The 12,704-nt window shown below is 41.8% G+C and overlaps 1 protein-coding gene across 2 annotated transcripts in view; it reads right to left on the reverse strand.

The window, feature by feature from the left end:
* Window positions 1-7,382: 7,382 nt before the first annotated feature.
* Window positions 7,383-12,704, reverse strand: part of FAM13B (family with sequence similarity 13 member B) — an 81,291-nt gene continuing 75,969 nt past the window's right edge. For both annotated transcript variants that reach the window (XM_024202103.1, XM_024202101.1), the window contains 4 exons: window positions 12,309-12,392; window positions 12,038-12,210; window positions 11,473-11,574; window positions 7,383-9,738 (listed from right to left, as the gene is read on the reverse strand). In XM_024202103.1, the coding sequence (XP_024057871.1) occupies window positions 9,615-9,738; window positions 11,473-11,574; window positions 12,038-12,210; window positions 12,309-12,392 (483 nt within the window). In that variant the 3' untranslated portion in view covers window positions 7,383-9,614. The remainder of the gene's footprint in view (window positions 9,739-11,472; window positions 11,575-12,037; window positions 12,211-12,308; window positions 12,393-12,704) is intronic.

Raw genomic sequence — 12,704 nt, forward strand, 5'->3', positions numbered from 1 at the left:
GCCTCACAGCTAGCTCTGAAAGAACACAGACGCTAGGGAAGATGGAAGGCCATTCAACTACAGTGCCAAGCTCTCAAATGTCATGGGAAAATAAAAATCAGCTGATCTATATGCCTGCTAAAGGACTGGCTTATTTGGAGTACAGGATTCTGGCAGGCAGTAAAGCTTTCTATTGTTATCTAGCATCTAAATTTAACACGTTCTGACTGCCGCCGGCTTATAATTCAGAGAAAGGCTAAAGCACTATAAAGGGTGGAAAGGATTCAGCTCCAGGGGTGATTGCACTGGCTAATCAATGCAAGTTACACCTTACAGATTGTTCAGCGATCATGTCCTCTCTGACATGCAGTCCCCAAGCCAAGAGAGTTTATAGACATCTCCATTATCACCAGTCTGTGCAACACCTATGAAAACGGGGCCCTGATCCTTGCCTGGGGCTCCTCAGGCTTCGCTCACCCCAATATTACAATCCCTGTCGGTTAAACACGCTCAGTGGTTCAGGGACGTGAGACAGTTAGAGGCAAAGCACATTTTAGAAACATTTCTCAATTTTATCTAGAGCGGAAATCCTCTTTACAACAAGGCTGCTGCTTCGGTTCAGCCTGGCATTGAACGAAGGTTTCAGGGACAGCCACAGTTGGTAAAATAGGGACTAAAGGGAACGGACCATCTATCTTCGTTCAGATTAACTGAGTGTTTAAATGGGCAGTTTTAGTTCCCTGCTCCAAGACCCACATTTCAGATGGGAGCCTGGGAGAGAAACCAACAAGGAAACTTAAGTGAATGTCGATTCACATTTCTCCTTTGCAGCCATGGTGGTTATTGTCTGTCTGATTAACTGAGTGACTGCCAGGAGGAAAAGCTGGACTCTGGTCACCCTCCGGTAGAAAACCAATTCTGAAGCAATTGGCAACAAGGCTATGAGGGCGTTGAGCTTCTTCCACTTGCACAAAACCCAGAGGGGCACCGATGCAGAGACCGGACAGCATTGTTGTATTTTAATTCCCCAAAGATCAGTGCACATCCCACCTGCGACCCAGATTTGTTCTAGTAAAGACAAAAGAGGAGAGATGTTCTAGATCTTTGAGAGCCAGGTGTCGGTGTACAATGAGCTATGTAGCAGTGTTGCCTAGTGGATAGAGCATTGGACTGGGACTCAGAAGACCCAAGTTCTACTCCTAACTCTGCCACTGGCCTGCTGGGTGACCTTGGGCAAGTCCCTTTACCTCCCCGTGCCTCAGTTTCCTCTGCTGCAAAATGGGGATAATGAGACTTACCTCCCTGGTAAGCGCTTTGAGATCTGACGTAAGTGCTACATAAGAGCAGGGTGCTATCATTATTATTTCAAATTTATTTACCCATTCCTTCCATGCAGCCAGCTGCTTCATCAGCACAGCTCTGAGCCTCTAGCCCAGGCACCCACTCTCGGCTGGAGACCCAAGCTGCCTTCCCCTTGCTGCAGGAAAAGGGAGCTCATCAACGATGGGGCCAGCCAGGAAGAACAGAGGCTGGTTCCCAGCAAGGGAGGGGTGAGGATGGGCAGGACCCATTGGAAGCAGGATGTCCACTCCCATACTTGCTTCCAGCCACACATGCAGAAAATCAACCGGGCACAGCTGTAACCGTCTCCATCCCTGGCACAGCCTACACAAAAGCTAGTCTCTAAGGCTGCGTGCAGTGTTGTTGTAGCCCTGGCCATCCCAGAATATTAGAGAGACAAGGTAGGTGAGGTAATATCCTCCCACCTCACAGGGTCCTACAGCCCGAGCCTGAATCTCTACCCCACAATTAAACAGCTCGAGTCAGCTGGCACTGGACAGCCGTGTGTTTTTAACTCCAGTGGAGACATCCTCTGTTTCCTAAGGGTTCCCATGCATTTTTCTCCTGAATGCAGGAAATCCTCATGGCCAGTGTTCCCTTTACAGCCTGAAGAGAGACAAACAGAGCAGTTTCCAAGTAGGAATTCGGTGACTGACTCTGGCCAGACAGCAAGCGCACCAGGACCGAGCCAGGCTCAATGAGAACGTGATCCATTCCCACTCCACTCCCTGGTGTATTCTGGCCCTAGGCTCCTAGCCAGTTGAGAGTGCCAGTCGCCCCAAGGCCTAGTGAATGAGTGATGGAGACAAGCAGCCACAGTCAGTAGAGAGGGAAAACACCAGCTTCAACTTCAGTTCTTACCTAAGCTAGATTCCAGCTCAGGCCTCCAAAAGTGAAAAAATTAAGCACACAAAACGCAGTAAGTCCTGGGAGCTGCCAGCAGACAACTGCAACTCAGTACTGGATATTATCTAATCAGAGAGCCCGGCGAATATAGAGTCAGGAAAACTTAAGACCTACTAGCTCATCTACTCTATCCCCCGACATTGCAGACTTGTTGCCTACACTGTGTTTAGTAGCCCTTTGTCGTCTAATCATATATAAACCTAGTAACTATGTTGCTTGGGTCAATGAAGCCCTGCCCCTGACACCTTATCACCATGCCATGGGATTCCATGCCCATTCTGTAACCTTCAGAGTTTTAGATCTTTTTTCACTGTCTCTGCAAACTTTCAGGGGTGCAGTGTCACCAACCCAACGTTTAAAAAAAAAAAAAAAAAACAGCAGACCCCAATTCCCCCCCCCAAAAGTCATAAGATTAAAAATAAAATAAAAGCCAAAACCTAAATTGATTATTTGCCTTCTGGTTTTTGAGCCTTTGGGGAGCTTGAGGATCATACCCAGGGGAGCTAGAAACTGCCTTCTTTTTTTAAGCAGAGGAGATTCTCATGTATTCCTGTCTCCTCCAAAAAAGTCAAAAGTTAATTTGTACCCAGATGCCACAGTGATGGATAAGCACCTGAATTAGGAAACTAATTCTCTTCCAGCTGTGGCTGATGGATGGCATGTAATGGCTAAATAGTGATGTGCTTGATAGCAGTTTGTAATTATAAGAATTATTAGAGAAGAATTAACTTTGCTCTCCTGTGGAGATACGTCTTGTATCCAGGAGAGAGGCTTACCCCAAGTGGCCTTATGAACAGATTGTAAGTGCACATAAATCTGCCTTTTATTTCAGTTTTCCGCTGTAAAATGCAGTACTAACCCATTTAGAATAGTTTTAGGTCTAAGCAAGAAGAGGCTGCTCATTAATCACATCTACCAAAATGCACCGCTGGTTTGCTGGTTCCTACCTGAATATTTATGAGCAGAGTGGTGTTCTTGCTAAAGATTGTACGTACCAGCTATGGAGACTGCTCACACATTGACCCACCTGTCACATTTCCCTGCCCCGCCCCTCCAAGGGCAGGAAAGTTTGTGAAAAGGAGACTCTATCACTAGCTAGAGCAGATTTTAACCATTCTTTCTTCATAATTCTGCTGACCTAACATATCTTCCTAATTCCCCACTGCGTATACAAATACTGATGAGAATAAGGAATGGCCTTTCTCTGAGGACACACATCCCCTTGCACCCTGTCTCAAACAAGTAAAGTCTTCAGCAGCCCTGTCAGCTGTCTGGTGTTAGTGAGAATCCCACCATGCCTGACCGGTAGGAGTAAAATCCAGTCATGCTCATCAGGCATTTCTGTTCACTCTCCCAGTGCTTCCTGTTAGTGACCCAATTCCGGTTACGAAGAGTCAGCTCGACAAGGAATGCTATTCCTCCTAACAGAATCACAAACCCTTTGAAATCTACTCTGTGTGTGTGTGCGTGCGTACACACACACACACACACACACAATGAACATTTACTGCCTGTCTGGCCATCCTACAATTTTCTAATTTGTGAGCGAGGGATGCACATACACCCCTTGGCAGCAAGATTTTCCTTTTCAGGTGCAAACAAGGCTAAGAATCACCATTAGCCATTTGCTGGGCTCAGCTGGAAAGGAAGGCCCGCAGCTGTTTGCTTCATATAAATCACTGCAGCATGGCGGCTCAAAGCAATCAATAGCAAGGACACCTTCCTGGTCATTGGGAAGTGTCATTAGGGTTAACAAGCTTTGGCACAGTGCACCTGCCCTAGAAAGATCTGCAGTGGTGTGGGCATCTAGGAGCTGAAACCAGCACTGGGATTAGTAGCTAAATACCTGAAGTACCAAACAGCAGACAGCTGAATGCCAGGAAGTATCATTTGAACCTTTAGTTTGGTTCTTGCCCTGCTCCCCGAACAGCAAAAACACTGGAAATGGCCCAAACTCCTCTCCCCAGATTTGTCTTTATTATTAACTTAAACACTGCCAAAAACCTGAGGCCAGCCATTGTCCCAAGCCAGACTGATCAGGGTGAGGGGTTGTTATCCTCTACTGGCAAGGGCCAGATGAAGATTAGCTCACATCAGTAACACCATCACCAGCCCAGTTTAAGAGGAAACTTAAGACCCCAAACCCGCTCTGTTACCACCATCCACTGGGTTTCCCACTTAATAGGTTCCTAGGGACAGGACCTGCATGTTCTTTCCATCTTGCCCAGGGCTTAAATAATACATAGCAGGGCCTGTACTGTCTATTTCAGCACCTCATTACTGCTGTAGAACTGCCTCAGCTGTGTCTGGAAAAGCACACAGGAGAAGCAGCTATGCATTTTAGTACCATATTACAGAGTTAGGAAGGCATCTGCGATAGAGTCACTTACTTCACCCTAGTGTCAGGGTCGAGCCATGCCTCAGTTTCCCCTCACTTTGGGTATTCCAGTGAGTTGATGATTCGGGCTCAGGCTGAGCTGAGACTACCTCTCCTTCTGGGGCAGAGGTAACAATCCTCCATAACAGTCCTTCCCCTTTGCTGCAAGGGTTCCCCACCTATATGTGGCATCATAGGTAGGGACCAGCCCATAGTCCTAAATTATAGAGCAGCTGTCAGCCTTAATTCCCAAGTTGTGTTGCTTTGCTGATTCCTGGGGCTACTTCCTACAACAGCCATCTCCATTGTAGGCCTTCTTTCCCAGTCCTCTGGACTACAGCTCTCTCCAGGCCTTTAGCCACAGCTACTTTCACAGGGCTCTTAAGCCCCATGCTGAGAGGTTTCCAGGCACTCCTGCCACTGTGATTCTCCAACTGATCTGAGCAACACACAGATCTTTTTATAGCCTGGCCCCCTTCTCCCAGCAGCCCCTGCTGTAGTCTTCAGTCACATGACCTCCACAGATTACAAGTCCCCATAGACCTTTAGAAGCTTAGAACTTGCAACAGGCTATTTATTGTATTGGCCCAGGTCTGCCTTACTGTGACTGTCCCCTAGCAATCCCCCGCCCTCAAAAAAGAAAAAAGCCTGAAGTGGTAGATTTATAGCTGGGGATTTCCCTAGCCCTGGATGCTTGCTCCTATCCTTGGCTATGTTCATTTTTTCCCTTCTTGACTTATTTTGCTTTAATAGAACATTGTTACTCCCCATCTCAGGTGCTCTCTCCTCACTACATCCCCCAAATAGTCTCTCACTGCAGGCTGCTTGGTGCCAGGGGCCATGCCAGAGCAGCGGGCACTATTACTGCCTCGTATTCAAAATACTGCCCCAAACACCACATGTTCAATCATGAGGCAAACAGCCTAGGTTTTATTAAAGCTCATGATTTTTAAGCCAATCACACTTTTTTTTTTAGATTTTCCCCTCCACTTTTAGGGGAAGTCGCACAGCTTGTGTGTGATCATCACAGGGTCAATCTGAATGCAAAATATGCAGCCTCCCTGTTCATTGATCAGCTGGGAGGCTGTGACCTTCTCTGACCCCCTGGGCAGTGGGAACTGCCATTTGCTTGCTCTCTCGCTTTCCACAGGCAGGCAGAATAGGCACCTGCTCCACTCAATCTTCCTGCATGTTTTTTCAGTCTTTTGCCCCACATTTGGCCTGTTTTCCTCCCCCCTCTCCACCACACATTCCTCTGCATGCCCCCTCCAACTCCTCAATACACTCACTCAATCCCCAGCATTCCTCTTCAGTCTGCCTCCCTGCCTGGCCCCAATCATGTATACCCTCCCTATTGCCCCACAGCCCCATCCCTGGCACCTCCACATTCTCCTGGTCCTTGCCTGGCTCTCACATGGCAATTAAGGAGTCGTCATCTGTCCTGAATTGAGCCCTATTGGAAACCATAGGTGATGGTATCAGTCTTTGCTGGACAAAGCATCACTTCCATCCACTGACGCCAGAGGCCTGCCCTAGCATGGACAGGAATAGGCGATAGCAGGCATTTTTGCAAAGGGTAGCCCCTCAGGGTACATCTATACTGCAATAGGAGACCTGTGACATAGCCACAACCGGCTCAGATCAGCTGACTGAGGTTCTCATGGCTGGGGCTACAGGGCTAAAAATTACCATGTAGACATATGGGCTCACCCCAGAGCCTGAGCTCTGACACCCAGTGGGTATTAAAGCTTTGGATTTTCTTAATATAAAAGTATTTCAGTTTTGACAGAACACTTTCAGAAAAGTGTCCACATTAATCTGTATATATTTTATGAAGTTAAATTCATTCAGCATGTTACTAAAACATTTTCAAAGCAAAATTGAAAACACAACAAAGTCTTCTGGAAGTCAAGACTATCTCAAATATTAATTTGGCAGCATGGTGCTAGTTTTTTTTTAATGCTGTTTACCAAAAATGGCAAAACAATGTTTTTATCCTTCCGATAGTTTGCTTTAATTGGTTTCTCATTTATTAAGTACTGTACTTTAAGTGTAATCAAGGAAGGTTTACTATGTGAACAGACTTGTATAAGTGTATACTTATACATACACTTGTTTGACAGTGTATTTCAGAGGTTTCATAGTTGTTTTAATTAGTGTCAGCAGGACTTCAGAAGTTTAAGGTGGGAACCAAGACAGTAGGTGACCTATTTCCTTAAGCCTCAAGATACGTGAAGAGGTCTGTATCATTACAGAAAGAGGAGCAAGTGTGATTCTGGAAGACCATGATCAAATGGTACACGTCCTCAGAGACAAAATCCAGGTTTGATTAATAACCCCATGCAACAAGTATAACAGAATGGCTTCTTCAAAAGACCAGAATACAGTCAAAGATTGTCTTAGGTGTGATCATTCACAAACAGATGCTATTAGAAACCATCTCTGTAGAAAAAAAATCCTTATGGTGCTTACGAAAATGTTTGCAATGGCTGTATTTGCTGGCCATGATGAATACAGGAGTGAGTAAAGTTGGGAGTGCATGTTTTATGAGTGAATACTATTTCTGACTTAACTGGCAGGTGGTGAATTATTTGACAAAACTATTTTTTACCAAAAGTCTATCTAAGATTAAGGCTCAAGCTAAGGAGTGAATGAGAATACAGTGTGAACCCAAAGGAATTTTAAAGGACCCCACATTCTTTTTAGGACCTTGTATTGAAGAAAATATCATGAAAAGAAACTACTGCAATGAAATATGACAATACAGGTTAAGGTACTTTTATTATAAAAGTCTATACAATGAATGCCAGACATAGCAATGCAATTATATCTGGTTTATTTATATATATTTATATATATCTATATATCGATATATAGATATATCGTTTTTACTTGTACCAAAGTAAAACTATGTTATATCACAAAATGCCTAATTCTACCATTTATTTATTGCTCAACAAGGATGGCACAAAACACACTTGTAGCATAACTCTTGCCATGCTTATCTACTCTACTGAATAAACAGCCAAACACTGCATAACACACACAAAGCAGCTGTTAATTCTGAATTGGAACCAGTCTGATCATTCACTCACTTATAAAAATATTGGAATCATATAGATTTAAGCATTATAAAGGAGGAATATATTATTTAAAACATTTAAATAGTGCATATTGACATTTTGCATGTGGTATATATAAAACACAAACATTCATGTACAACACCATACAGTACACATTAGTTTCGATGTTTGGATACACCCGCGTCTGCAGACTGAAGAAAAGTAACTGAAAGTGTACATTGCACCATGGAGTTGAATAAAATTGAGAAATGGTCTCAAGGCTAGTTTAACCTCACAATTCTCTAGGGTCCACTAAAAATCATCTTGCTGTATAAAAAGGCAAACCACCAATGCACAACTAGTTTAGTGCTTTCTTCCAAATTCCAAAGTTACATGCCAATAATCACGGTGAAAAGGAAAAAAAAAAAGCTATTTTATAGCACACAGATGACCTGGTGCACTAGAAATCCCATTCTGAACCTACTCCATATGTTTACATGACAGAACAACTAATCTATGAGGTTACATGCTAGTCAGTTCTTAGTAACTTTGTGAAAAAAATCATTTTTGGTCTTTTATTAAGCAGTGTGAATAATATTGGTGTTGGCATTAGCCAGTCATAAAAACATGCAGTGAGAGTAGGTGCATGCAAAACATGGCCACAAACAAACTGATGCACACTGAAAAATCCAAAAAGCACCAGTTAAAATTAACACTTAGTTTTTGCCGGATCAAAAACCGTTGTTGATGGCGGTTGTATTGTATAGCATAAGCAAGCTAAATAATCATTCAACACAGTGGATGTGATAATCAAAACATTGTTTTAGTATCAATTCTGAAGCTGAATCATGCGAGGCCCATGTACTATTTGCTTACATCACAAGGGTTAAACCATTTATTTTTGTTCCCCAGCTGCATAATGCATTGTGATATACAGCAGTAATTTTTTCCCCCTAAGACTGACACTGTCCATTCTCAGGTGCATTTTAACTACAGTGATTTTAGCCCTTCATAAACTTGTTTCAGATACAGCAAAATTATGTAATTGACCTAAACCAGCTCTTATCTGCTGGAGCTGCAAATGTCTGAGCACCATCAGATTTCCCATTAACTGAAATGTTTATTTTGTTTCTCAAATTTTCTGAAGGGTGAGATGCAGTATCCAATTCAGACAAAACACTATGTGACCACTATTTGATAAACAATAACTGATAAAATGAACAACAGTAACATAAGTCCTGTAGGCAGCATGTGATATAACTGTTCAGTTTTTCCAAGTTTTAAAAGTACACTAAGCAAGGTCACTTTCTGGTTTGTCCATTGTCATCCTTATCAATGAGGAAATGTGACCTCTAAGTAGCAAAATCCATTGATCATAATACATATTACCGTGTGACAGATGTAATTTAAAATACCAGAAATCAAACAAAGGTGTTCCACAGCAGTTCTCTGAAAGGAATTTCTGTTCACTTTTGGTATTCCAGGAAAAGAGTCGGGTGTGGAATTTTGTGTCATGTTTTCCATAATAAAAGGCAACAGGAGTAGTTCAGTGTAGCATTAAGATATAGATATATACCTTAATTTCTTCAGTAATGCAAACAGTTGGTAATAACAAAAAGTTGATAACAAAAAGATGACTCTCCAAAGTTCTTGAATGCTTAAAGGACAAAATTCTATAGTCTTTCTGGAACAAGATGCATCTGTAATATAAAACGTTGAAGGAAACTATGTGTTTGCTAAAGTTGGATAGCGCAGTCTCTTAATTTAGAACATTTTATTTGCTCTCTAGACAGGACCTACTTACCCTTCAAACATTTTATAGTGGCACCATAATAAAGTGCACAAACTGGGTTCTTTCAACAGTGCATGACAAAATGAACACAAGCACCTGATAAGTACTATGGTAGTATGCGGAAACATGATGTTATTCAGTGTTTTTAAGAAACAATCTATATTGATTTTGAAAAATCTTGTTTGCTGATTAGGACTTCTAAAAGCCTAAGCTTGGCCTTAATTTTCTTGTACTCCCTGTACTCATCAAGCATTGGAGCCCGATCTTCTTTCTGTACATTCCTGTAAAGAGAAGAAAATATTTCAATTCCAAGAAAATCCTGTACATCTCAGAAAGTCAAACATCACACACTGAGGTAGTATGAGTTAACTATATGATTCTGGGTGACCTTTTTGGCATGCAGCCTGTTGACAACAGACATACTGCAACTGCCCCAGGGCTAAGGGATTAAAGTTAGTAGAATAACTGACTAAAAATACTTGGGAGAGAGAAAAATCTGAAGAGATTAATTCAGCATAATCACCAGCAGCATATTTACAAAATGTCTCCAGCTTTTCTGGAAAATTTTTCCATAGGTGAATTTTTTTTTAATCATTTTGGGAATAAATAACTTCATGGATAGCTACAAATTATAATCCAATTCTGAGGTAAGAAAAAATAATAAATAGATCTAAAACTATAATTAAATATTTAAAAAGTTATTTGCCATTCACTATAGACCTGATCATTCACTCATTGAAGTCAATGTCAGTTTTGCCACTGACTTTAATGAGCACACAATGAAGCCCTACTAATTGAATTTGTATCTACAGCTGCCAGTGAGTTTATAGCTGGCCAAAAGGTAAATATAAATCTTAGTTAAGCAAGATAAATTATGTTCTATTCATATGTGGGTGTGGATTAACTATTACCTTGAAAAAACAGCTAATGCATTTAATATATGCACAGTAGCAGGTTATGCCAAATTTGCAACAATAGACACCTAAGAATGAGGACTGTGAGGGACTAAGGAATATATATTAAAAAAAAAAAGGTACAAAAATATGCCCCCCTTCTTGTTTATGAAGCAGTTACCCTCTGTTTAGAATGATCTACTGGAACACTAGAGAAGTAGATGTTTCTTAGTAGAAAAGTTTCACTAGATAAAAACAGAGGGATTATCCTGTTTTTATAAAATGAGATAAATTGTTCTTTTGATTTCCATTCACACTTTACGGGGGGGAGGGAACACTGAAGAGTGCATCACCATCACTATTAAAATGCACAGAAGAATCTCGATTATTTTATTACCTAGTCCAGGGGTGGCCAACCTGTGGCTCCGGTTAATATGCAGCTCCTTGTACAGGCACCAACTCCGGGGCTGGAGCTACAGGCGCCAACTTTCCAATGTGCCAGGGAGTGCTCACTGCTCAACCCCTGGCTCTGCCACAGGTCCTGCCCCCACTCCACCCCTTCCCGCCCCCTGCCCTCAGCCTGCAGTGCCCATGCTCCTTCCCCCTTCTGCCCTGAGCTTCCTGCATGCCACGAAACAGCTGATCAGGAGGTGCGGGAAGGGAGGGGGAGGCGCTGATTGCTGGGAGGCACTGGGAGTGGGGGGGAGGAGGGGAGTTGCTGACCTATTACTGTGGCTCTTTTGCCATGTACATTGGTAAATTCTGGCTCCTTCTCAGGCTCAGGTTGGACACCCCTGACTTAGTCCTACATTAAAAGGAGTGTCCCTCATGAGACTATGCATAATGAAAGAGTACATACAACTGGACTGTTGATACAAAACAGATTAAATTCCGTTTGCTAGGATTCTTGGTTTAATATGGAAGGAGCGGTAAAACATTTTGATAATGAATACTGTACTGAAGTGCACGAAGGTTGGTCATATTTAAGTGGACATTAAGATGACACTGCTACAAAAATTAGTGCCTCAGTTTCCCATACTTTTAAAATGTATGATAAATAAAAAGCAATAGTAAATAAAAAATGAAGCACCAGCCTGATATTCATTGTTCTGTTAAACTAACCTCCCATTCTGTTGATAAAACCCCTCTTCAAATTCTCGTAAAGTTTTGCGTAACTTCTTTTTTTCAGCTCTGGCTTTCCAAAGTTGCTCTAATAATTCAGGCCTAAAAATTAAGAAAGAAAGAAAAAGACATTGGCCAAGTAATAAGAAGGAAACCCTCATCTGCCCTCTTAAAAACAAAATGAAGAAACTAGGTGGACTGATATTACATTGATTTTGCTCAGAAGTAGTTTGGTATCCAGGATACGTTTTATGGGAAGGGGGGAAAAAAAAAAAAAAAAAAGACCAACATAGGCTAATCATTAATAAAAGAGAGACAGTTCTTCAGTCATCAACCCAAAATCATTTGAAACAACTTACTAAGAGAATTAAACACTTAGCTGAACAGTAGACTGGACACTCAGATGAATTCCTTTTCACTTGAGTCACTCAACAGACATTTGTTGAGAGATACAGAAAGACAACTGCTTATATTAAGAAACTCCACATTTGGTGTTATAGGTCTTAAGTACATCAGTGTAACTCTCACAATAGTACAGCACTAATCACGTTCTATTCATACGCACATAGAAGCTGCTCGGATACTTGATAGTCGGAGGTCCCGAGTCAGCTTTTCTTGACTGTCTTCAAGATCAGACTCCGAATTTTCAGCTGGGCTTGAAATAGACTGTGTTTGGACAGCAGTTTTTAAGAGATCATTAAATTCTGATGACAAACTATCAACATCCTCCTCTTCTTCCTGCATGGTGATAAAGTAGAAGTTTACAACACAGATTTAAAACATTTCTCTTGAATATGCAAGGAGGAACTGAAATATTTGATAAGTGTTCTACCTACCTTAATTTCTTCAAAGAAGTGGGCAGTTTCCCCTTCTATAATGGGCTGTAACATCTGACTCCGCCTCTTAGTTGATGGTGACCCCTGCAATATTCCACATTTGCTTTTTGTTATATACAAATGGATGTTGAGTAGTCTAAGCTCTTACATAAAGAAATGTCAATCAATTAATCTCGTTCAATTCCATTTTTGCACATTACTGGAATTTTCATGTTTTGTTATAACACTAACAAAATAAGATCAGTAAATCCTAAAAACAGATGTCCTATAATGAACTATTCCAAGCAGATAATTGAATTGCAATGGATGTTACAGTTTTAAGTCATAAGTACCTCTTTTACAAAGATCAATGCTTACTAATAAAATACAGTCTGTGCCCATCACTCCATTATTTAA

This window comes from Terrapene carolina, unplaced genomic scaffold (assembly GCF_002925995.2).
Source record: "Terrapene carolina triunguis isolate 2854851 unplaced genomic scaffold, T_m_triunguis-2.0 Scaffold629, whole genome shotgun sequence".
Classification (NCBI taxonomy): domain Eukaryota; kingdom Metazoa; phylum Chordata; order Testudines; family Emydidae; genus Terrapene; species Terrapene triunguis.